Below are 25,581 nucleotides of genomic sequence, written 5' to 3'. Positions count from 1 at the left end.
GCATAGAACCGGAGGAATGGGTAGAGGCCTTGATGTTCCTGAGGGAGGTGGGAATAGCGGCACGGTTGCGGTTGATACAATTCAAAATTCTTCATAGGGTATACTACTCCTGCACAAAGCTCACCAGATGGGGCAAGAAAGACAGTGACGCTTGCCTCACATGCGGTAGGTAAGGAGGTACTTTTGATCACACACTCTGGGAATGTACACAAGTCAGAATCTTCTGGGCTGAATGTATGCAAAAACTGTCCACTGTAATGGGGACCCGGGTCCCTTTGGAGCCGAAAATGGCACTGCTGGGAATATTGGAAGACACAGACTTCAACAAATATGAGAAAAGCTTCCAGGCTATAGCAATGGGACTTGTCAAAAGGTTGATAGCAGCATCCTGGGGCTCAGTGGAGCGCCCAAAATTAAGCCAGTGGTTGGCGGAAATGGACCGTTTTATGGCCCTAGAAAGAAGGGTTTACAGATCCTGGGGCAGTCCTGGGAAATTCACGAAGATATGGGGAAAGTGGGAAGATGTGGGTTAGACGAATGGATTGGAAGGAAGGCCCGGACCTTGACCATTCCCCTACCAGCTCACAACACCGGCGGCATTGGGAGGCCGCGCTCTCATGTCAAAACGGAAATATGTATGGACTTTAACTGTAACTTGCATAAGTCGTACTTTAATGCGTATTGTTTATGTTATGAAAACAATAAACAGATTGATTTTAAAAAACTGCCATCTTGGAACTGCTGTTTCCTTGTGTGCTTTGCATCGCTCAAAGTGTGTTCTCGTGCACCGCCTTTTATCCGTGTGGGGCAGTGTAATGGAAGTCCGGTGTGTGTGCGATGGTCAGTAATTGCCTGCCCATTGTATCGGGACATGTTGGGTATTCGGCTCGTGTTAGTTTGCTTTCCCTCATCGTGGGCTGTCCGTGAGAAAGTGTTCGTGTTGTAAAAGGGGGAGGGCGCTACAGTTCCTAAATATCCTACCTGGTAGGATGGGGTAAAGATGTGAAAAGGAAGGGGATATCGCGTCTCACTATCCGGTGTCCCATTCCCCGAATACCCCTAACCCAGGTGATCTTCCCGCACTGGTCCACCCCCAGGAACTGGATCCAAAAGTGATGGGCGTGTCCTGGCCACCTGGAGGACAGATCCCTGGGGACTTGTGCGTGAGACACCTTCTGGTTTCTAGCAAGGTTCAGCTACTGGACACGGCTCTTGAAAGAGTGGAACGCTTTGAGACATTGTTAGAAGACACCCTCTAGGGTGCCAGAACAGACATGGCAAAGGCAATGTCCTCCCAAACCTACCACTTTTTCCTTGACTTGCATGGCAGAGGCACAGGCCCTTCTGCACGTGCCTATAACTATAGTAAGGGTGTGAAAGGAGGAGACCGACACACGGGTCGCATGCTTGTTATCAAAGACTTCTATTAAATAAATGAGGGTTGGGGAAATACCTTCCTGCGCCTAATACTAAAAGTGGTTTCCCTGCCTCGAATGAATATTCTAAGGAGTCTGTCAGGATAGTGTTGGGAAGGGGATGATCCTATCCCACCCCCTCGCCTTTCCCAAGGTTAATAGATCATGTGTAGACCAAGGGGGGAGAGACACCCACCCTCGTGGCACGTCCCCTTATGATATAACATGGAGACTTATATGAATAGTGCAGCCCACAGTCCCGAGAACAGACGCCATTTTGCATTGCAGCAGACGGCATCTTTTTGCTAGGCCCAAAAGTCATCCCTCTGTAAACTTGGCTCTCCCTTCACCAGCACCTTGCACAGGGAGCCCAAGACATCGCCACCCACCTGCCAGCTCCATGCAAGCCTTGTTCTCACGGATGTCCAGCCATTTATTGTTGCAATTGTTTAGTATCACTTCCACAGAATGTGCTCTCTTCAGAGCCTGAGATTGAAGCAGGCCCCAACACAAGTGCTGATCAATCTCCACTAAACTGCCCCTTCTCTCTCAACCCCCACCCCGCCAGGCCCCACCAGTCCTGACCCTCCACTCTTTCATGTTGATACACATCTGATTCCCTCGCACAGGCCATTCCAAAACACCCACCATAGACTTAACTTTGTGCAGCAGTATATTCTCCTCAAACTAACACACGTCTGCTCGTATCATGAGACATCAGGGAGCATAAATAGTACATCAAACCCCCAGGGGGAGACGCCTGGTAGCGGGACCGCGGTATTAATGAAGCCCTGAATGTAGAAGTCAGAATTCCAATTTATTAACCCATTCATGCAAGGATTTTTATGTTCACCATTATTCTCTAAATATCAGTTTCTGTTGTTCAGCTTAGGCAGTGAGCATTTTGTCCTGACCTTCACCGCAGGGATGAGCCCAGCTGACCCACGTGCCTCCCGATTGATTGAAAAGCAGCAGCCAGTTATTACAGCCTGGCACCCCCTATAGAGCAGGCTGTGCCATACGGCCACACCAATCCACACTGTGATTTTGTACTGTATGTAATGACATCATTTATGACGACTTTACTTCTTATAATGTGCTGCCCATGTAATTTTTGGCGGGTTCTTTGCTTGCATACTTTATTTTATATAAAGTTTGTTATCCTTGCAACTTATCTCTTGGTCTCATTGCCTGACATGGCGCGTTATTTTTACTTTTGCATTTTTGTGAGGACACGTGTTTGGTGCCCACCTTCATTCGGTGAGCCCTTAGTGTGATTTCCTCAAATCCCCCGTACCTGCTTCGAGATCCAGGGCTTCTCCGACAAGGCCACGCCCACCTACTGCTGACCAGTCCCCAAAAACACGCATGCAGAAGAAAGATGTACTTGTGGGTTCGGGCTTTGCGAATACCCTGCTGCTCGCCTGATCCCGGTGCGGCCCCAGGGAGATGCCCAGACATTGTGGATAGACCGCAAACGGAGGCTCTTGGAAGAACACGGGCATGTCAGTAAAAAAGGACAGACAAATGATGGGATTTGGGCAATATAGATCGGTGTAATTGAAGGGAACACGCAAGGGTTGAATGTGAACGAATTGTGTGATTATTTGAAGTGAAGCGCTTTTTTCTTTTTGTGGCCATTAAGTTTTTTTTAGTAGAGAAATAAGGAGAAAATACAGGGGAGATACGGGAACCTAGCTCCGAAAGGGGGTGGAAGGCGGCGCTGCAGTGCACTGTTCTGACCAGTGCAGAGAATAAATATGGAGATAAAAGTAGGAGCCCCATTTAATTAGAGGGCTCGGGAATAAGTAGTGGTTATGGTTTTAACTTGTTATTTTAGCTTATTTTTTCTGTATTTTTATATATGTGGAGGAAGGCCCAGAAGGGGCAGATGTGATGTGAATAATGAGTAAGTGACTATTGCTCTAAAAAAAGGAGATGGGGTATATGTTTTTTGTTCTTGGTCTGTTTTTGTTGGTTTTTAAACTGTTCCCTGTTCTTTATATGTAAGTGTGCATTATAGTGTGATGTTAAGGATAGATGATTGTTGTAAAGAAGGCCTCAGGTATAGCAGAGGGGGTAAGGGAAAGAAAAAGCCCTACAGGTATTGGGGGAACCGTACACAAAAGGTCCGCGGTCATGGGGAGGGACACGCCACTATCCCATATTTGCAAACACCTCCCCATCTATAGTGAGCAAATTAAGAAGTATCATGGTCAATAGGTGGCAGAAACGAAGGGGGAGGGATTGTCCCATGTTTGCCCGGAGGATGGGTCTTTTGATAAGGGAACATTAGAGCCCCTATCCCTGTATCTGACAGCGAAGTACAAAGGGAAGCAGCTCCAAAACACAAGGGAGGTGTTAGATTTATGGAGAATGTTCAAAGACACTCCTGCCACAAATAGGAGGGAGAAAGGGTCAGAAGTGCCAGGGGAGACGAGGGAGAAAAGGAGAAGGGGGACGGAGTAACCCAAGAAAATCTACCCATTACTCACAAGGCTGGCAGAGGGGTATCCAAAACCAACATATGTAAGTGGGGGAAGTGCGCCAACTACACCCAGCACAGCCCCACCCCCACCGTATGACCCATCGACTGCCATGTCTCGGGAGGATAGCTGAGGGGCAACGTGCTCTCCTTGGAAGCAAGTCGACACAGAGCACCACAGGTTCGATCCCCGGGTCCGCGCTTAGAAACCCCTGAGTATTAAGCACGTCATAAATAACCTATCATATCACCTCCGCCCACACTGGAGTAAGTACCCAAGATCTTGAGGTGGCGTTAACCTCCACCCGTACAGAATTTGCTTGATTACGAGCTGTGTGTGAAGCAACACGAGAGTCAGGGGAAGGGCCGCAACCTCCAAGGGGGACCCCCCTCAAACCTGAAAGATTAATGGAAATCGGGAGACTTCCCTTTGACAGTTCGTTCGCCCATACAGGCAGTACGAGTAGAACAGGAAGGGGAAAACTAATAGTTTGGGATACGACACTGTGGCCTCAGTGAGGAACGAGGAGTATTGGAGTGCTTTTGATGAATCAGGAGAAGGTGTCATGGGAGAGATACAGCAGGTGCAGTCAGTGGGCCACACCTAGAGTGGGAGAGACATGGGAGGGGAGGCTCCAAAACAGAATGGGACAAATGGTTCTGGCAAAAAAGAAAGGGACAGGGGCGAGGTGGGGGGGGGGTGTACCCTGGGCACAGATGGACAAAAATAATATCCTCAAGTCTCTTCCCCACTCACGGGGGGCGTCAGAAAATAGATCTACGCCTTTGAGAAAAACTCTGCAGGTGTGTCCCTTGCTATAGGAGATATTAAAAGTATTTTATTGTCTGCAGTAGGAGATCAAGCAGACTCTGTGTGGGTGAAAGGTGGTTTCCCCAGGGGTGACTATAAGTAACGGCAATCATGATGGGGGTATCATTTAATAATGTTCGTGCACAAGTGTGGGACCTTCCCCGATTTACATTCCATAATACAATGCACTATGGGGCATAAGAAAGATGATGCACAGTTCATTCTCCAGGTCCAAGAGATGTGGTGCGCGAAGACAGGCACCGCGTGTGACCAGTCAACCTTCCCTATTTTATTTAATCATTAAGAGAGGCCTCCCAAAGGAAGTACAGAAGGCTCTTGACAAAATAGCAGGGATAGAAGCCAAAGGCTGGCCATAGATTCAGAGCATTATAGTGCACCACTGTCGGAGGATCAAAGAAAGGGAAAAGGTAACAATTCAGAGGAGATTAGCAGAAGAAGCAAAGCTAGTACAGACAAAACTAGTAAAGGTCACGGCAGTAACAGCAGCACTGCCCTCAGAGCATCTGGGAGAAGAGAGGGGTGTCTCAGTGGCTACACAGGCAAGGATGGCTGCAGTATGGATAGACAATGGGCAGGAGCAGTGGGGAGGAGAGCAACAATACATGGGACCTCAGTGGCAATGAAGACCTGTAAGAGGACGAGGTGGGTTCCGGGCACAGAGAGGAGGGAGTTACGGGGGACAAGGGCTCAGAAGAGAGATTCCAGAGCAATACTGGTCATGCGGGAGGTGGGACTCCTTCTCGTGGGAATGCCGCAGCAGGCAAGGTGGAACCAACCCTATTATAGCCCACCTCAATGTTGACACCCCCATCCGGGGAGCTCACACGGCCTTCGTCAAGGGGCTGACAAGCCATCCCCCACATGCAATCACAGCAAAACCGCCCCAACCAGATGGCCCACCGGCACAACAATCCTTTCGCCACCACCCCGAACGGCGCACCAGCACCCTACCAAGTGGCGTGTGTGCTCTTTGGAACTAGTTTCTCTTGCCCGGGGACACACACTCACCCCGACTAGGGCAGCCCACAGAGAGCACTTGTGTGTCCAGTCCTATACACTACCTTGCAGCTGTCATGATCACTGCTTCCAAGGAGCAAGGACCAGCCCAACGTTCTTGGAAGCCGGCCTCTAACATTCATCCTAGGCACCACCCGGTCCCCACTGGGACCTTTTGGACCTTGTCCTGGTGCCGGTGGCACCAGGCTCATCATAATCACTGGTCCCGGCACTGGAAGCGCCGGGCTCATGACTTGTATAAAGATGCTTGGGTGGACTTACCTGCAGCAGACCATGCTGCTTACTTCCCAGCCATATGAGAATCCTCTGCAAGCCGGGACTAGTTTCTTACCTGGGTAGGGCAGGCTCCACTCCCTGGATACAACACTGGAACTCTTCTAGAACAGGAACTCTTTTCTTACCTAGGCGAGGCAGTGGAGGAAGACGCCTCATCACTCCAAGGCTATTTAAACCACACCCGATTGATGCAACGTGCTTCGCGTTATTCTGCATCTGCAGCAGAACGCTCACCGTGTCTGTTCCAGTCTTCTTTCTTCCTATCCTGAACCTGTGAGAACAAAAGCTTACCTTTCTTGTATCCAGCCTTCAGAGGCACCTGCAAAGATAAAGAAACAACAGGTTAGCACGGCATCCTTCGCTCGCAGCGCTTTCCTCACCTGATCCGTCGGCAGTTACCAACTCTTCGCGCTGCTCCTCTGCCGTTGTAAAGCCTGTGAAGACAAAAGCTTAATTATTCCTGTGGGGAATTTACTTACCGGCACCCCTCGAATTCTGGTTTTCTTCAACGCTGCATTCCTGCATCTGAAAGAGAAAAGGAGAGACATAAGGCAGGTTATTTACTCACGTGCCATCGCGCCCTCCATAAATAAGGCGCCTGCAATACTCTGGCATTTTCCAGCGTCTCTTCAGCATCCGAACTCTTAGCTGCAAAAGAAAAGAGACAGTTAGAGTGCATTAAACTACGTGCCCTCGCACCTAAAGACTGTAAGGACATAAAAGGTGCCCGGAAATCACCGTTCGTGCTGTCAACGACGGTTAGTAATCCTCTGAAGTCAAGAGGCCTACGTTGCAACCCAGTGAAGGAACTGCTAACGGCACCCTGCACCAGACGCAGATGGAGAGTCCAGCATTAACCTATCTAAGGTGAGCACCTTGACCTTGGGGCTCCACGGAAAAGTGAGAGGGGAAGAGAGAGAGTGATACCCGACAATCCCAGGGCATTAACCCCATATTCTTTCACCTGCAGACATCTTACTCTTCGAGTTAGACACACAGTGCGAAGAGGCCCAGTCCCGGAAGCCAATCGAGTCCTGCACTTCACTTTTCGAGATACAGTCACCATCCTGCCAAGATCAGCGCCTCCGTGGGAATCAGGTGAGCGTTACAGCATCCAGAAGACGAACCACTGATAGGGGAAGAGATAGTGAACAAACAGTTCATCTTTATGGTGGACTCGGGATGGAGAAATCATGCATATGTGAAGGGATTTTCCGTTATCTGGTCAAACTCTCAAAACACAAAGGTTCTCTGGGGCTGTAGTTATGGTTCCTTATACAGAAGATTTGAACATCAAGATAGGAAAAACAGTGCTGGCACCCCTACTCTACTATGAAAGTTCCCCTGTCAATTTACTGGGATGAGATTTACTCCTCAAGCTAAATATGACCATATAATTTACCGACCAAGGAATTGTTTGCTCCACTCCAGGCATGTGCCCCCTTAGAGCAATGCTATTGAGGCATACCATGGCCAATGAACTGAAGGTGAGTGGAGTACCAATATATACTGACATGTTCGTGCACGGGATCAGGGTCTTGGCTAGAGCAGTGCCTGAGCTCACCAGAAAAGAATGGAGAGTGCACTCTGATTTTGTGTTTCGCCCTGTAGCTGCCCCTGAGGAGGTTGCTGGCACTGTATTATCTTTAGACTTGGAAGGAGTACAAGTGTCTGCAAAGAGAATAGTGACAATAGGGGTGGACATGCATGGAAGCAAATGGCGCACAGTATTGTGCATCGACCCAAACGTACCATTGCGCGAGATAACTGATGAGGAACTGTTCACTGACGACAACAATGACAGGGAAATTATTTTGGAAATTAGCATCCCATGTGAAGTGGTGGTACAGTACAGAAAGGTACCAAGCCCCCTCATGGCTGTTGTCAGTGACTCACCTCCTATGACACCGATATGCAACAAGTGCCCCCTCATTTTTGTACCACAAATCCCATGATGTGGGTCTATTGAGTGAAGTGACCCCTGTAAATATTACTCTAAAGCCAGGAGCAATACTACCGAGTCAAACAATACCCACTGCCCGGAGAAGCAAAGGAAGGGATTCAGGAGACACTGAGTGCACTCCTTCAGCAAGGAATAATTGTCCCCTCAAATTCACCATGCAACACGGCCGTGTACCCCATTAAGAAAGCAACAGAGGGGCGTGGCATATGATCCAGGACCTTCGGCCACTTAATCATATTGTCCAGAAAAAATTCCCCGTGTCCTGAATCCTGCTGCCGTTTTGTGAAGCATTCCAAAACAGGCCACTCATTTCACTGTGGGCGGTTTTTTATTTATTTATTTATTTATTATTTTTTAAATGCCTTCTTCTCAGTGCTCCTCGTTCCAGGCTCACAGTATCTCACAGCATTCACACTGGGTGGGAGGAGGTATGAACACAGTTGACTGCCCCAGTCGTACTGCAAATGTCCCAGGACATTGCACGAATATCTCAGCAATATTCAAGTCCCGAGCACCATCATTCAGTACGTAGATGACCTTCTAGTCGGCAGTGAAAGTGAAGAAAGTTGTCGAAGAGATTCTATAGTCCTTCTCCAGTTATTCGCCCAAAAGGGGTGTAAGGTAGATGAGAAAAAATTGCAGTACTGTCTGACTGAGGTCCTGTACTTGGCCCAATGGATTTCAAAAGATGGTAAGAGAATAATACCAGACAGGACGACGACAGTACGTGCCTCAGCCATACCACACACTGTAAAGGACATGCAGAAGTTATGATATGATTGCATTTATAACGCGCCTATACAGAAGTGTTTCAATGGAATATGCAATTATTTCAGAGCATGGGTACTAGATTATGGTGCCTACACAAGGCCCTTCTTGCAGGGTCTAAAAGACGCACAGAAAGACAAAACACGTATAATTTGGACAGCACATATGCAAACAGCATTAGACAGTTTAAAAGAATTGATTAGCATGGCCCCAGTTCTAGCCACACCTGATTACGAGCAGGAATTTTATTTGTTCTCGCACTCAAATGGGACCCTAATGACAACTGTGTTGACACAAAAAACGTCCATGGGGCACAAACCTGTAGCATATTACAGTGGCACACTGAATTCAGTAATGCAGGGTCATTTCGCTTGCGAACAAGCTCTCGCAGCTGCCGTCTTTGCCATCAAGAAAAGCTCAACAATTGTCATGGGCTGCTATGTCACCCTGTATGTCGAACACTTCTCGTTCGCCATACTTGAAAGATCAAAATCCTCACAACACAAAGGGCATTGGCATATGAGATCATCCTTTGAAGCCCCAATATTCATGTTGTAAATCAGTAAACTCTGCCACGTTCCTCATAGAGCCATGCACCGTGCATGACATGCAAGAGCATTATTGTGCCACCTATGAGGGAAAAGGAGATGACATGCCTAAAGCAAGGTAAAAATGCATTACAGGAAGGTGAAGTGTTCTTCGTAGATGGATCAGCATCCATTTGCCAAAAAACTGGTGAAAAACAGGTCGGAGACTGGAAGATGGGGAATATGAGGTACTGGTTAAACACTTGCCCATGCATTATTCCGCCCAAGCGCAGAGCTAGTAGCATTGATCGAGGCACTCCATGCTGCAAAACAATATATTCAGATTCAGCGTACGTGACCACTACGGCACATGCTGGACAATCTAGAAAGAGAAGGAGGGAGTTCAGGAGAGCTGATGGATCCCTGGTACAACATGCAGAGGTATTGAATAAATTGATTGAAGCACTCGCTAAACCCTTTTTAGTAGCCCTAGTGAAATGCCAAGCCCATACACATAACAAGGACGAAATATCTCTGGGAAATGCAGACACGGCAGCCAAAGAAGCAGCATATCTCCCCATACCAATGAGTACAGAATGCATATTACTAAGCAAACAAGAGGAGCCAAAAGCAGCGGGCTATAACTCATTACCTATTGCACAAATCAGAGTTACAAGAGAGAGCCCCAACCAAAGAGCAAGAGTTATGGGCCAAACGAGGGTGCACACAGTCGGCCACTGATCTACTGTGGAGACAGGACACAACAGGGAAAGTGGTTATGCCCATAGAACTATTGTATGTGGCATTCAAACAGTTGCACTTCCCAGCACATACTTCAAAACAGCACATAGCAGCCAATCTTTAGGAAGATTGGTTTATCCCAAACCTCCAGGAGTACCTTAACAAAATGATGATCGAGTGCACGACATGTCAAATATTTGATTCAGGTATGACTCTCAGAACACTAAGGGGAACATTGCCCCGCCCTGTAAGGTCCCTTCTGTGAGCTATACATTGATAATGCAGACATGCCAGAGAGCTGTAAAGGGCTAGATATTTGATTGTCGTGGTGTGTCCATTTTCACGATGGATGGAAGCAGAGCCTTGCGCCCACCCAGATGCGAAGTGTGCTGCTAAGTTCCTAGTCAGAGAGGTGTTCCCTCAATGGGGCAAATGTGACGTCATTCGATCTGACAAGGGAACTCACTTCGTCAACGATCTGTTCAAAGAAGTGACATCACTGCTAGGAATAAAACACAAAATGTGCTCGATCTACCACCAACAATCGAACAAGGTTGTTGAGAAAATCAACTGCCTTCTTAAAAGTAGGTTATCCAAACTGTGTCACGCTCTAAAAAAAGAACTGGGTATGCTGCCTGCCCTTGGCCCTCTTCCAGCTCGGCGCCCAGCAAAGAGCACCACCTCTCTGCCCACAAAATAGTAACTGCCCGACACATGCAAACGCCATTGTTACCAGTGAGAAGAGTATCTGATGCACTCAGCACAGCAACTGTACTAAAGAATTTCAAGAATACGTGAGACAGCTCACACGTGTAGTGAGATGCATTGCCAGACAAATTGCCCCACCCTTCACAAGAGACAATGAGACTGATAAAACAACTGCAGCATCAGACAGGCCAGCCCAACCACTAATTCCCGGAGAGCTAGTGTTTTGCGTGAAAATGGAACTTGCCAGGATTCCATGGGCCCTATGAGGTGATCTATTGTACCCCCCGGATGTAAAAGTAAAGGGATTAAGGTACTGGATCCACCACTCGAACATCAGAAAGGCACCCGACAGTGCAGCACCAGAAACGCTGGATGGCAATGAGAGAAATACTGCAGTACCTTGAAATGGTTACTGGGTATAAGACACACAGGAATACTATGTAAATATGAAGAGTAACATGAAGTGTTTTAATGTTTTGTAAATAATAAGTGCTCTCTCTCTTTTGCTCTTTCTCCTCTCTCACGTTCCTTTTCCACCTCTGTCTCATCCCATCTAAAAATATATTAATGCACACCCCGTTTTATACTTTTCTGTAGGAGCAACGATATTGGAGTTGGCACGACTTAACATTAACAATGTTCACTTAGATAGCACTAGGAATAGGATAAGGTCCACGCGAGCATACAGTTGATTGTTGTCTCAATTTTGTTGCAATAGTTTTCACAATAGCTATGTTGGTTTTAGGAATAAATTGGGGAGCAACTTGTATCTGGGGGCCCATATAAAAGAAGGGGGGCAGAGGGGTGATATGGGAGGGAGGCAGAAATATGTTCTTAAACTTAACAAATCTGCATATGAATGTGACCAAAGTGACCTCAGAAATTGAATCTTTTATGGGTAACGGAAATGAAAGCACACTGATTGCATTAACTGTGAAGCTACTACCCCCACCATGCTTAGTTTCACAAGCTACCTCACAACCTAACATATTATCTACCTCAATGCTTGATAAAATATACAATGTGTTCCACACCGCTGTTTCCAATACGAGATTAATTCCCCCTTCCCCCACTATTGTGTACCAAAAAGAGACCACATATACCAATCGGAATGTAGATACTGGTATTTTCCCAATGTACAGTCAGCAACCCGCAAATGTACGAGAATTGCTATGCACTACAGAAAGACTTTGTAAAAGATTGACAGGGAAATGACAATCTCTCTTGCATAATAGAAGGAAGAAAAGACAGGCACGTCAACACAGATACAATGCATACCATGGGTTAGGACTAGATAAAGTAGAGGACCTTCATCATCCTGGGCAGTCTAACAGTTGGTATTCTGATATGAGTGCCACAGGAAAATGAACGACCAATGGCAGCTGCTACGTGTAATACTGCATGCTTAGTTTTAGTGCCTCAAGAAGCCCCCTTAGTAGAAGCCCAATGTTTCATCCACCTTACACTATATAGGATAAAAAGCTTCTTTCAGGCACACAGTAAGAATGAAGCTCCTCCCGCCAGACGTAAAGCTTTGCAATGAGGGATTGAAAGGTGTGAAATGCTTCAAGGAACCAATCCTGGCAATCGAGGGCACAAGCTTTGTGGAATACAAACGGCAGGACTCAACATACATGTGCAAAGCTGAAGAACTGCGTGGCCTGTCAGATGAAATATTAGAATGGATGAACAAGACATGTGCACAAATATGGACAGAGTATATCACCAAGCTGACATGGGTCACAGCCCTCGAAAAACCGATCAAGGTCTAGCAGGAAGAGAATTACGAACTTTGTTTCTATGGGGAAGGCAACGTGTCTATGGGTTCTAACACATGTTGTAACATAACTATCATCATCCCTGATCTTCCGAAAGTCACTGCTGCCTTAATGGATAGTTCTGGGTGGGCGGCAAACAGGCATACTTGCACCTCCCACCATCATGGAGGGGCTATTGTATGCTTGCACTGCTGCACTCTGCGCTGCTGGTGATACCTAAAAAACACAAAGGGGAGAGCGGTGCCTCCAGGACGGCAAGGGTCACCTTGGCCAACAGAAGCGCAAACCCCCCCCATTTTTTCGCATATTTCCCAAAGAGTAGCAACGAGATCACCTAATTCGGTGAAAGCAAGCCTCTAACTACCTGTCTCAAGAGTCCTCTGACCTCCTTGCACAGATCCCTGACGAATACAAACTTTTCAATTCAGCAGAGATATTTTTTGCATCACTTGTGCCCAGCGTTCAAGCAGGAGCAAACGCCAAATGGTTGCAGATAGTGCAATGGGAGCTGATCCAGCTGGCAAACGACACAGGAAGGATTTAACGTCATCAAAGTGGATCTAAGGGCACTTCGACTCATGACGATGCAGAATCGTTGTATTAGACCTCCTCACTGCAATGGAAGGTGGTGTTTGCAAGAAAATAGGAAGTTCATTTTGCACATTCGTACCTTCTTCAGATGCTGAAAACGGGACACTATCACACATGATTGCAGCAGTGCATGAACTTGGTGTAAAGATGAGAATAGGAGGAGTGCAAGCAACTGACTGGTTCAATATGGCGTTCAGCTGCGTACCCTTTTGGCGTGGAACAATCACGAAGATGCTGATACCCGTCATTGTGTTCTTCCTGCTGATCTTCTGTGTGTACCAGCTAGGCCTCTGATGCTGCACAAAAGCAGTTCCGAATAGTGCGATGATGATGGTGACAATTGGTAATAAAAATGTTAACAACAAGATGCCTCATGATGCTAGGAAAGCCCAGCTACAAACTGGTGAGAATGATGAGCCCAAATACTGCATGGTGGCAATACCACACAGGAGATGAGGTAGACAATTGCCATCATACAACTATCACAGAGCCCCAAGATATTGAGAATTACAGGGAGGTGTGGCTTGACCTAGATAGGGATGGGGGATGTTTTTACATGACCTATACCCCTGAAGAATATGCACAACTTGGGGAGAGTTTAAGAAGTGTGTGTAGAGCATGGATGACCATTAAGGGTACCCCCGAATGGGATGAAGCAGTGAAAAGGACTGAGGAACGTAGAAATACTGGAGGAGGGTATTTGTTACTTTAGGAGTAACGAAAGGGGGAATGTTTGGAAAGATATGGTCCTATCCCACCCCACTCTCCTTTCCTGCGGTTAATAGATCACATGTAGACCAAGGGGGAGAGACATCCACCCTCCTGGCATGTCCCCTTATGATATAACATAGAGACTTATAAGAGTAGCTCAGCTCACAGTCCCGAGAGCAGGCGCCTTTTGCATTGCAGCAGACGCCATCTTTTTACTAGGCCCAAAAATTATCCCTCTGTAAACTCAGCTCTCCCTTCCCCAGCACCTTGCACAGAGAGCTCAAGACATTGCCACCCCCTGCCAGCTCTGTGCAAGCCTTGTTCTCACAGAAGTCCAGCTGTTTATTGTTGCAATGGTTTAGTATTGGTTCCATAAAATGTGCTCTCTGCAGAGCGTGAGATGGAAGCAGGCCCCAGCTCAAGTGCCCATCCATCTCAACTAAACTGCCCCTGCTCTCTCAACCCCTACCCTGCCAGGCCAGGGTCCACCAGTCCCCGACCCTCCACTTTCATGTTGCTACACATCTGACCCTCCCGCCCTGACCATTCCAAAACACCCAGCATAGACTTAATCCTGTGCAGTAGTATATTCTTCCCAAACTAACACACATCTGCTCGTATCATGAGGCATCAAGGAACATAAATAGCACATGAAACCCCCAGTGGGAGACACCTGGGAGCGGTGGCCCGGTATCAATGAAGCCCTGAATGTAGAGGTCGGAATGCCAATATATTAACCCATTTTCCTGAAGTACCCCCATTCATGCAAGGATTTTTATGTTCACCATTATTCTCTTATCAGTCCCTGTTGTTTAGCTTAGACAGTTAGCAATTTGTCACATTTGTCCTGACCTTCAGTGCAGAGATGAGCCCAGCTGCCACCCGATCGACTGGGAAGCAACAGCCAATTGCAGCCTGGCATCCCCTATAGAGCTTGCTGTGCCATACGGCCCCACCAATACACATTGTGATTTTGTACTCTATGTAATAACGTCATGTATGACAACTTTACTACTTATAATGTGCTGCCTGTGTAATTATTGGCAGAGTGCTCTTGGGCAGCATAGTTCTATGCTTGCTTACTTTATTTTATATAAAGTTTGTTATGCTTGCAACTTTTCTCTTGGTCTCATACCATGATGGGCGTGTTACCTTTACTTTTGCATTTTTGTGAGGACACAGGTTTGGGTGCCCACCTTCAATAGTCAAAAATCCTATTTCCAGCCCTCACACTAAGAACAAACTAATATGAAAACAGGATCTTCTTTAGTATCAAAGTACTTTAACAGCTTACAAAACAAAGTTCCAAAATGGTGCAACAAATAAAGTTCAAAAGAAAGGACAACCTTACTCCCCAGGTTATCTCCCCATCTGAATGTCCAGTGAGGTTCTTCCTTCTTTTAGAGTTCCAGAAATGTCCACAAAATAACAGGGGGGCTTTGCTTCCCTTCCCCTCGGTTTCTTCCCTGTATATTTCACAGCCAACCTGGCTCCTGTTTTCTCCACATAAGATTCCTCTTTTCTTCCCCTTGGATTCACAGCCAACCTGGTACACCGCTGTGCTTGGCACTGCGAATATGCAGAACACTTCGGCTCTCTCTTCATATGTGAGTGAGTGTCAGGCTTTTGCCTTTTCTGTGCTTTCAATTGTGGTTTTCCCGTTTTACTACTACGTCATTGGTCACAGTCAACCTGGTACACTATCCTGCCAGGTACTGCGAATATGAAGATTGCTTTTGGAGGCCTTGATTAGGTTTGTGGGTTTGAGTCCCAGACTCACATTTGTGATACTCTTTTCTTTTAGCCGTCCCGCCAATCTGGTCTCCGACCTCTCTGGAGAGCTTACCGGTAGGCTTCGGTTGTTGGCGGGTGCTTCAGGCTTTCTCTTCTTACCACCATGGCTTCCAGGGACTGCACGGCTCTGCGCTCACTTTCCGGCCCCTGAGCTCTGCTCTCAGCTTCTCCACACGCTCCAGGCTTCTGGTCTGGCTGGGGCGTCCAGCTTCTGCTCCTCTTGGGTGTTTTTCTGCGATTTATGCCTCGTTAAGGCCTCTGCGAGCGAGTAAGCGTCCCATCTACTCTACTGCTGCCAGGATTGAAATGTTCCACTTCCTCCTGGGAGGGCTTTTCTCTTCAGCAAGTGCTTCTTCCCTTCTTGTTCTGTTCCGATTTGTTTGATATAACTTAATTAGTGTGTTTGTTGTGATTTGTGGATTATTCCACATTACTCTGCACTTCTTCCTTGTCTCAATCCTATGGTCATCCCTGTACTCAATGTTCTTCTTCGTCTCAGTGTTTTTGGAGGAAGTGACATTGTCTATTCTGCAGACATACATGGAAGTGTGTTGGGGTTATGTCCTGTGCAGGGTAATGGGGTGAGGGAGGTTGGGGTGTAAGGGAATTATTCTGCGTTTCTCCCAAGGTGTCGTCCCTCGTCCCATAGGGGTTTTTCCTCCCCATGAGATCCTCTCGCTGAGTACCGCCACGGGGACTATCTGCTAGCAGCCTCACCTCCCTGGCCTAATGGGAAGGGGCTTCTCCAATGGAAGCAGTTACGACATCCTGGGATTCGTCACACTACCAATGCCAATTCCCCAGACTGAGTGTTCAGTAATGACGGGTTCGACCATCGAGAGGCAACTGACAATACACAAGGTCTTGCAATTCCTGAAAATGAAGACTTGCATGGCTATAGCATACAGGTTGCTTCTGGGGACTGTTCTCCATCAGACTGGTCACACACGGCTGCTTATGGATGTGGCCTTTGGAGGAGATTATGCAGGCAAATTGTATTTGGGAAACCTAGCCCTCGGAAGTCGAGATCCCCACAAACTACAACTTTCACAAAGCCCTCCAGTAGTAGGTGGAAAAAACTAACCGCGTCATGAGGCTCTCCTACTAGGAAGAGTCACCATTGTTCACAATCGCTGCAGATGCATCCCTTGCGGTTTGGGGCACGCTCTTGGTTTTAGTGACGAAAACAAATCAATGGACAGAAGGGAAGACCTGGCTCCACATCAACATCCCGGAATTACAGGCGGCATTCCTCACCCTGAAGAGCTTACTACCTGCTGTCAAAAGGGTGTCGGTACAGGCTGACTATTCCACTTGCATGTATTTCATGTTTTATAGAAACAAAAAGAGCAAGAGAAGTCCCATCGGCTGTCTCAGAAATCCCAAGCGTTGTAGGAATGGACGATTGACCACTCCTTTATACAAGTAGAGCACTTGCCAGAGATGCCGTCTCTATGCATCAGTGTGAGTTGAACCAGACACAACTGGACGAGATCTTCCAGAGTTGGGTGACACCAACCCTAGACCTCTTTGCGATGTTGCACAATGACAAATGCCAACACTTAGTCCTTCGTTACAGCGCCTCAGAGTTTCGGGGGAAGCATTCTCAATCTCATAGGACCATCTATTCCTCTAGACGTTCTGTCCAGTCTCATTGATTTCCAGAGTGTTGGGCTGCCTTCGCTTATCCAACTGCACCATGGTACTAATTGTGCCAACTTGTCCTAAGCAGTTCTGGTACCTGGATCTTCTCCACTGTTCTCAGAAGGTACTGCTACATCTACTGAAGCACCTTGGGCTACTTACCGGGCAGAACAGTCGGGTCTAGCACCACGACCCTGCATATCTGCGCTAGACTGCATCGTACATGTATAGACACCTGTGCAGTTGCCACAGGTGTGAGAAACCTGAGGGCCTCCTTGCATCTCCCCTTGGGTCCTCTTCGGTGGCCAGAGAAAAGCCATCGCTCTTGGATCCTGACTCTGGGGGTGGAGAAATGAGGGAGCATCAACTGGGTGGAGGGTCCTTGGGGACTGGGAGTGAGATATCCTCAGGTGAGACACAGTATTCCACATCTTCCTTTCAGGAAGAACCCCCTATCCTAGAGGCGGTAATGGGGTATTGGTTTCACTGTCCCACTGATACTCAGATATTACCACTCTAGAAGAGCCAGAAAGAGATTTAAGAAGAGGGGCAAAGGATAGAACAGGCGAGACATGGTATCTCTCTCATCCAACACCTCCACAGACTTCTCAGCACTCTGCTCCACGTTTATCCCTCTGCTTAGTCTCTGTCCCAAACTGCCTGACCTCACCAGAACACCATTCATTTGTGCCTCTGTGTGCGTGGCTTTTGCCCCTGCCTTTCCTGACCTTCTCATCCTCTGGCTTCCCATTGGTCTTCTGTCTCACCTGTCCACTCTTTTTGTACTCTGCCCCATTTTTGCCCACGGGTGTTTGTGCTGTTATGATGGCCTGATTTTTGTCGATTTTATTTCCCCCCAAGGGGTTGCCTTCAATCTGCACTGGGACTCTGGTGTTTGAGCTGGTGATCTGGATAACATAGTCGGCAGAAGACTCATGGCCGGAGTCTCTCTCCTTTGACTAGGTGCTCTTGACTGCTGCCTCATTTTCTTTTAGGTTTTGTGTTCTGCAAGAAACAGATCCGACTCGGACCAGAAAACGACTGAAAGGCATTGCGTGATGGACAGTGGCACCAACAGTTCCAAGCAAGATATACTCTGGGACTGGTCCCCCCAACTCCCTCACTCAGCCACTGAGGTACGATCGGCTGTGGCCTACATCCTTGTAGGCCGCCTTCCTGAGCTCAGGAGGGGTGCATGTTCCCCAGGCAGGTTCAAGCCTCTGACTCTGTCATATGTCACAGAAAGTTAACCATAACTGTACAAAGCTGTTTCACTGAACTGTTATCAATATACCCTAACATACCAAGCCACCATACCAACAATGCCCAATGTGCATAGTTGTAGTCATGCACAATGGACATGATGCCTGGGTTGTGGTCTTTATCCAGGCCTCCTGGCACAGTTGACACTGTGCCTGGGGTATGGTTTTTGTCCACGCCCTCCTGGCGGAACAAATATACCCACAGTGCCCACTGGGTATTGCCTGCAGCCATGCCCACTGCACCCTGTGGCCAGATCATTGTTGTTTTCTCTTCTCCGCAACTACAAGGACACTCGCAGTTCCCACTGGCCTTTCCCTAGGCATGCCTAGTGGACACTGGCATGGCTCATCTTAAACATGCCCAAAGGGCACACAGTCTGATGACTTGTTCTTTCCAACAATTGCTCTAGATCTGTGGATCATGTACTATATGTGGATCATGTACTATACACCTTTTTCCTTGCTTACTCAAGACTATGGGCCTCATTACACGGATGGCGGTAAGGGTTTACCGGTACCGGTATTTTACCGGTACCGATAAATACTTACCGCCTTACTACGAGGTCCCTTTGCGGGTTGGGGAATTTAACGCCTGCTTTTTGCAGGCGGTAAAAACCAACCCGCAAAGGGACCAGGGAGCTAATTACGGTACCGCAATTTGCGGTACCGTAATTAGCGCCTTCCCCATTCCCATAGAGCCCTATGGGGCAAAAATGGGAATGGGGAAGGGCAATGATGGAAGGGGGAATTACCGCCCCGCCAACCTTGGAATAGGGCGGTAATTCCCCTTCTCACCAAGGCGGTGCTGGTATTTTACCGGCATGAACCATGGCGCTAATGGCGCCATGGTTCACCGCCATCCGTGTAATGAGGCCCTATATTTCACGTTTATAATTCATTCCTTTGAACATACCCTTCAGTGTTACTCATTTTCCCACCCTGTTTTGGAATGGCAGACATTGGGCCTCATTACAAGTTTGCCGGTAAACTTGCCGGTACCGTAGTTCCTGGACCGGCAAACTACGACCCGGACCGGCAAACTATGAGTTGTGCTCACGGGTGCCTTTCTGCTCACCAGGTTTGACCTGGTGGGCAGAGTGGCACCCGCGAGCACAGCCTGCTGCATGCACCGGCACCATTTACGAATGGTGCCGGTGCATGCGGCTTCCCCATTCCCATTGAGGGCTCAATGGGAATGGGAAAGAATTTTTCCCGGCGTCCTGGAATGGGCAATTACCAGGTCCGCTGGGGTTGTAATTCCCCGGTAATTGCCCATTCCAGGGCGCCGGGAAAAATGTCTCTGGCAGCAGCTGTGCCTGTATTACAGGCACGGCTGTCCGCCAGGGTCGTAATGAGGCCCATTATCACAAACTCCAACTTTTCTTTTGCTGAAAAGTGCCAGATTTTGCCCTTTTTTAGGGCTATGGTTTAATTTTCTGTGGATGGACTATTGTTGGCCTTTCCGGTGTTTTAGGATATGATATGGCATTTGTAACCTGCCTATACACAAGTGTTTTCGAGGCACGACGAGGCAAGGGAGGGGGAAACCGAGGGAGACAGACAACGATCTTACTAGGCCAGGTGTCATTCAGATTGCGCAAGTGCATGGGGAAAGGGATAAGTGCGGGTGGGATGGGAGAGGGGAAAGTGCAGTACATGGGATAGAATAAATAAGATAACGGCCAGATGGTGGCTAGTGCAGGTAAGCGCAAACATAAGTGGTGGTAGCGGGACTGTAGGGATACAGAACACCAGTCGCCAGTGCGGGGGTTGCCAGGGAGGCAGTGTAGGTGGGCAATTTGCAGTGCCAGGGCCTGAGATCAGAAGGGTGGCCAGGTAACTAGTGCAGTTTCAGCCAGGAATTTAGCAGGCGAGAGGGGGAGAGAAAGCAGAAGCAAAGAGGAAGGTTTTGAGGTGCTTCAGGAACCGGAGATGGTTCTCCTAAAGTTTCAGGGAGGCAGGAAGGCTGTTCCAGAGGGAGGCCCCTGCCGAAGAGAGAGATCTACCACCAACTCGTTGCTTGGAGAAGCGACTGACCCTGAGGGAGTTGGAGGCGGATGAGCGAAGAGCTCGAGTAGGATGATATTTGGGAAGAGAGAGTTGAAGGTATTGCAGGCCCAGGCCCCAGGCCCCAGAAGGCCTTGTGGACAATGCAGAGGGTTTTGAACTTAATCCTCGCACCCACTGGGAACCAGTGCAGAGATTTCAGTCCTGGAGAGATACGATCCCTGGGTTTGAGGCCAAGGACAAGTCTTGCAGTCCTGTTCTGGATAAGTTGCAGAGGGCGGAGAGTAGAAGAAGGCAGATTTAGATAGAGGCTGTTACAATAGTCCAGTCTAGAGAGAACCTGGGCTCTGGAGATGGTGAGCTTCTGGGGGAAGGAGAGAAAAGGAAGAATACCTGTGAGGAGGTTTAGCTGGTAGTGTGACTTCTTAGAGACGTCGGAGATGTGAGGAGAGAAGGAGAGTGTGGAGTCGAAGGTGACCCCAAGGTTTTTAGCCTTGCAGGTGGGAACAGGAAGAGGGCCAAGAGAGGCTGACCAGAGAGTTGCAGGGAAGGAGGGAATGGGTGTGCCAATGAGTAAAATCTGTCTTGCTGGCATTAAGGCAGATGTCATTGGCGGCACACCACTCCTGGATAGCATACAGTCAGAGATGAGGGAAGGAGATGGAGAGGAGGAAGCAGAGGGTAGCCTGAACATGAGCTGGGTATCATGCGCACTTGCTTACATTTACATAGGTAGTAGCTTAATTTACAGGAGTTTCTTTCCAATTAAACCGTTGTATGCTTATCGCTTTTACCAAACAAGATTAGCATAACACCTTAGTTTACTTTTACGATTGAATCTGAATGCAGTTAGATACAGCACATATTTGTATTTTTGTATGCTAGGATTTGAGGTTTGTTTTGTTTTTGTTATTCAGGAATGGAGCTCTTTGAAGAGGCTTTGCGAAGATGGGAACAGGCATTGAACTTCCGTAACAGGCAAGCTGAAGATGAAGCGGGCTGTAGCGCAATCAAAATGGGAGCAGGAGATGCCATAGCTGAAGAAAATGTGGAGGTATGAGCTGTTTTCTTTTTTTTCTTTGAATCAACATATATTGATTCAAGCTCCAGCATAAGCATGTAATGGTACTCTTAAATTATTTTTCGTCACCTACTACCAATGAACTATAAATGCTAACATAATACTTTACATAACTTAATTGGAGTTATGGTGCAAAAACCAAATGTTTCTTAACATCTGGGCAACCTTTGGATAGCCCTAAAAGAGAATAGTATTTGTATTCTTTACTCGGAGGAAGCACATACCTTAGGCATTAGGTAACCGATTGGTGCGAAACACATGTTGGCCTTTTTTGTTCAGCTTAACTAAGAAACTGTTCAGTTCCTAGGATACAGTAGCCATGCTAAAGGATGGTTTTCTTGAATGTATGTACTCTTTATTACTTATTGGAAAAGTGCATTTCTCTTCATATTTTTTGAAATGCACTTATAAATATATTTAATTTATGAATTATGTGCGAGCATGATCTTTAGGAGCACAGCAAGCGTATCAGATATATGGCTTATATGCAATTAAATATCTGACAGAGGAATCATGATGAGTCTCATTGTTTAAAAGGTCATAGATGCACCTCTGGTCACTGTTGAGCAGTTGGGTGACCATTTTGCTGGTCAAAGAGCTGTGACGAATCTCATGTCATCTCTGCTTCCTGAGGGCGAGACCATTTCCATGAGACCAGGGAGGTGAGGCTGCTACCTGATAGTCCCCCTGGGGGTGCTACCCAGCCGGTGGATCTCATGGGGAGGGATTCCTTCTCTGGAAAGCAGGGAGGACATCAGGAGCAAACGAGGTACCACACACATTCACCCACCTTTCTTTCCTCATCTTTGCCTCCTGCTGACTCTATAGGTTCCTCTATGTATCTCTGTTATAGTAGATATTACTACTGGGACGAGGAAGAGTAGTGTGAGGAGCCAGGAATGAGTCTCGGACTCAAGGGATTCATGGTTTTGCTCTAGCAGGTGTTTTCCTTATGTGAGAAGCTAAAGTGTGTCTCACTTGCTAGTCTCCGGGGATCTCGCTCTCTCAGGTGGCCAGGGCAAGGCCATCGCCTTTGGATCCAGACACTGGGGGTAGACCAGTGCAGGAGGATCACCTGGGTAGGGGGGGGTCTTCTGGGAGTGGGGGGGGGGTGCAACTGATGAAGACACAGTAGTCCTTCCTTTCCCGTACCCATACCCCATCCTATTTTATAGAATTCTCCAACATCCCAAATCCCCCCACTCTCCCTTTCTACACAAACACTGGGCAGAAGAAGAGGGCGACTGAGGGTAAAAAGGCTAACATGTACACATCTCATTGGACGTGTCCCACTAATCTGGTCAGGCAAAGTCAGGCACTTGACTTTATTCACCTTCATCTGATACTCATTAGCTCTCTCCACACGGATAAAAGGCGGAACATAGAGACACACTCTGAGCAGGTTGGAACATGAGAAGGAGCAGATGTTACGGGGTGAAGGCGAACCCACTGGAGCAGGACGACTGAGCGAGGGACTAGAGAAAAGGGTAGAGAAATCCTGAAGTTCCCTGCAAGCCGTTAAAGAGACATGGAGAAAGCCAAATCGCAGACGAGAAGAAGCCTGCATTCTGTTTCAAGGATGCCAGTGACCCTCCTGGGTGAACGACAGAGTTGGGGATGCGCAGACGAGCCTGTGGTATTAACCTGGACTTGTGAATCAAAGCCGAAGAAACAAGAAAGGAATGCACGCAACCAGTGAGTTGGCGAAAGACATGAAAGGCTGGTTTGTGTCCAGGAAAGATGAAGCTGCAACAGTGTATCTCACAATTGAAGGTTGCGCACATGCTGATGAGACGCAAAAGAAAGTGAACCAGTGATGCACTTTTAAATTGCTGAAACTGTGAAGCCAGTGATACAGCATAGCAGAATGGTCAGGCGAAATTAAGTAGCCCACTCGAAAGTCTCCGTGAAATGTTTTTGTGTCTTGTTGTAAAACGGCAAATTGAATGAACTCTGAAATGTGCAATGGTCAAGATTAACCCCGGCGAAAGAGGAAGTGAAAAGGTGAATGCTTTAAGAGAAAGATTTCTTTTGTACTTTTGAGCTTGTGGTACGGAACTACGAAGACCAAGACAAATAACATAGCGATTTATAGCTGAACTGAAAGTCGAAGTGGTCCTGCAGAGGTTTATAGTAAAAGCCTTGCACATTCTAAAGTCTTCGACATGAGTGAAAGGTCTGAGCGCGACTTAGGGAGACCTGGAATATAAAATAAGTTAGGGGAAGGGAACCCCTAATGAATGTGAATAAAGTTTGGGGAAGGGAACCCCTGCAGGTGCTGTGTTTGCTAGGTCTGATCCCGGCTGACGGAGATCTACGTGAACTTGGACGTGGAAGGCAAAGCGGGCCTCAAACCACGTTTTGAACTACCTTTATTTTGATAACCTGAGCCAGTGTGTCATTCTGTGGGGGTCGCCGTCTCGAAGATGTCATCATCGAAGGCATATATAGCACGTGCAGCGTCGTTGGCATCAGTTAAATTTTTCTTAGTAAGCTTACGCTTCGAGAACTATGGAGTGATTCAGTATTTCCATTGCGAAATATATGAAAATGTCTTTGACTTTGCCACAGACTACCACAAAGACCGGGTTTAAAAAGGGACAAGACTGCGATGCCAAGATGTCGACGACCGATCCGCATTGAATATGCCTGTGGTGTCTCGGTGTGGAGCACAAGACCTCGGCCTGTTGAAAGTGTCATTCTATGACCGGAAAAGCTCTGAAGGAGCGCAAGGGGAAATTGGCGGTAGGTAGATTCCCTAAGAAATCCCCATTGACTACCCCGTTGAAGAAACCTTCTGACAATGCGAGAGGCGACTCTCCTCGAAGAAAGAAGGCAAAAAGGTCCAGGTCAAGGAGTGGCTCCCACCACTCCTCATCGTTGTTGAAGTAGAAGAAGAGGCACCATAAGTCGCCTACTTACTCCTCGTCTGACTCCTCTCCTGACAAAGCTATATCATGTCCCACTAAGGCCTCCACTCCTGCCGAATGGGAAGCATTCAGGTTAGAAATGCTTAAAATATTTGTGAACCAGAATCCCTCGGCAAGCCATGCCCCTACCATGCCTTCTAAAGCTGGTAAGGAAAGGGCTCAAGCCAAATTCCACATGCCCTCGAGCCCGGGACAAAGGTCAGATCCCCATCGAGGCCTCGACACAATGAGAAATTATGATATGATATGGCATTTGTAACACGCCTTTACACAAGTATTTCAAGGCGCGAATCATTGAAGGATCCTTCGAGTCACTAGTCGAAAGACTAGTCGAGGTTGTCAACGCCATCAACGCCAGCTGCACCATCAACGCCAGCAGCCCCATCCCTCGAAACCTTCAGTGCCATCAAAGTTGAAAACGTCTTCCTCGAAGACATCGACTCCTTGGGCATCCGGCTCGACATTTTAGAAGCCCTAGACGCCTTTACCTGAAAAACCTTTGCTCCTTTACCAAGAAAGGATTTCTTTAAATCTCTGGCCTCTATTTATGAGGACAATGAGCCATCTGATAGTGATGCGCCCTGTGGTTTACAGCATGGAACACCAAATGTCCTTGATAGCTAAATTTCAGAGGAGTCCAGACTAAAAGATCTATATGAAAATTTTCAGACAGCTAGTGGAGTGGACACTTCACCGGAATTAGAATTTGGAAAGCCTGAGTCAGATGAGCATGCAGATGCCTCTTACAGGCAGTTGATGACCAGGGTAGTGGATTACCTGGGATGGAGCAGATCTGCCCTCCCTTTCTAACAAGATAACCTTACAGACATCTTTGATAAAGGTCCTTAAAAGGATCCCATTTTATCCTTTCACATTGATCTTCAGAAGAGAGTGCCAATTGGGAAGCACCAGAGTCAGGTCCGGCAGTAAATAAGAACTTGACAAGAAAATACCGCCCATGAAGTAGTGACCCCAGCTACTTATAAAAAGACCCTACCCCAGAAAGTCTGGTGGTGCAGGAGGCAACTGCTACAATGAAACGGGTAGCCTA

General features: G+C 47.5%; 1 protein-coding gene across 2 annotated transcripts in view; it reads left to right on the top strand.

The window, feature by feature from the left end:
- Window positions 1-25,581, top strand: part of MIGA1 (mitoguardin 1) — a 1,504,768-nt gene that overhangs the window by 415,790 nt on the left and 1,063,397 nt on the right. For both annotated transcript variants that reach the window (XM_069641662.1, XM_069641663.1), the window contains exon 6: window positions 21,437-21,573. In XM_069641662.1, the coding sequence (XP_069497763.1) occupies window positions 21,437-21,573 (137 nt within the window). The remainder of the gene's footprint in view (window positions 1-21,436; window positions 21,574-25,581) is intronic.

This window comes from Ambystoma mexicanum, chromosome 1q (assembly GCF_040938575.1).
Source record: "Ambystoma mexicanum isolate Mex_15411 chromosome 1q, UKY_AmexF1_1, whole genome shotgun sequence".
Classification (NCBI taxonomy): Eukaryota; Metazoa; Chordata; class Amphibia; order Caudata; family Ambystomatidae; genus Ambystoma; species Ambystoma mexicanum.
Note: the sequence above shows the minus strand (reverse complement) of the source record. Positions and strands in the feature narration are given on the sequence as shown.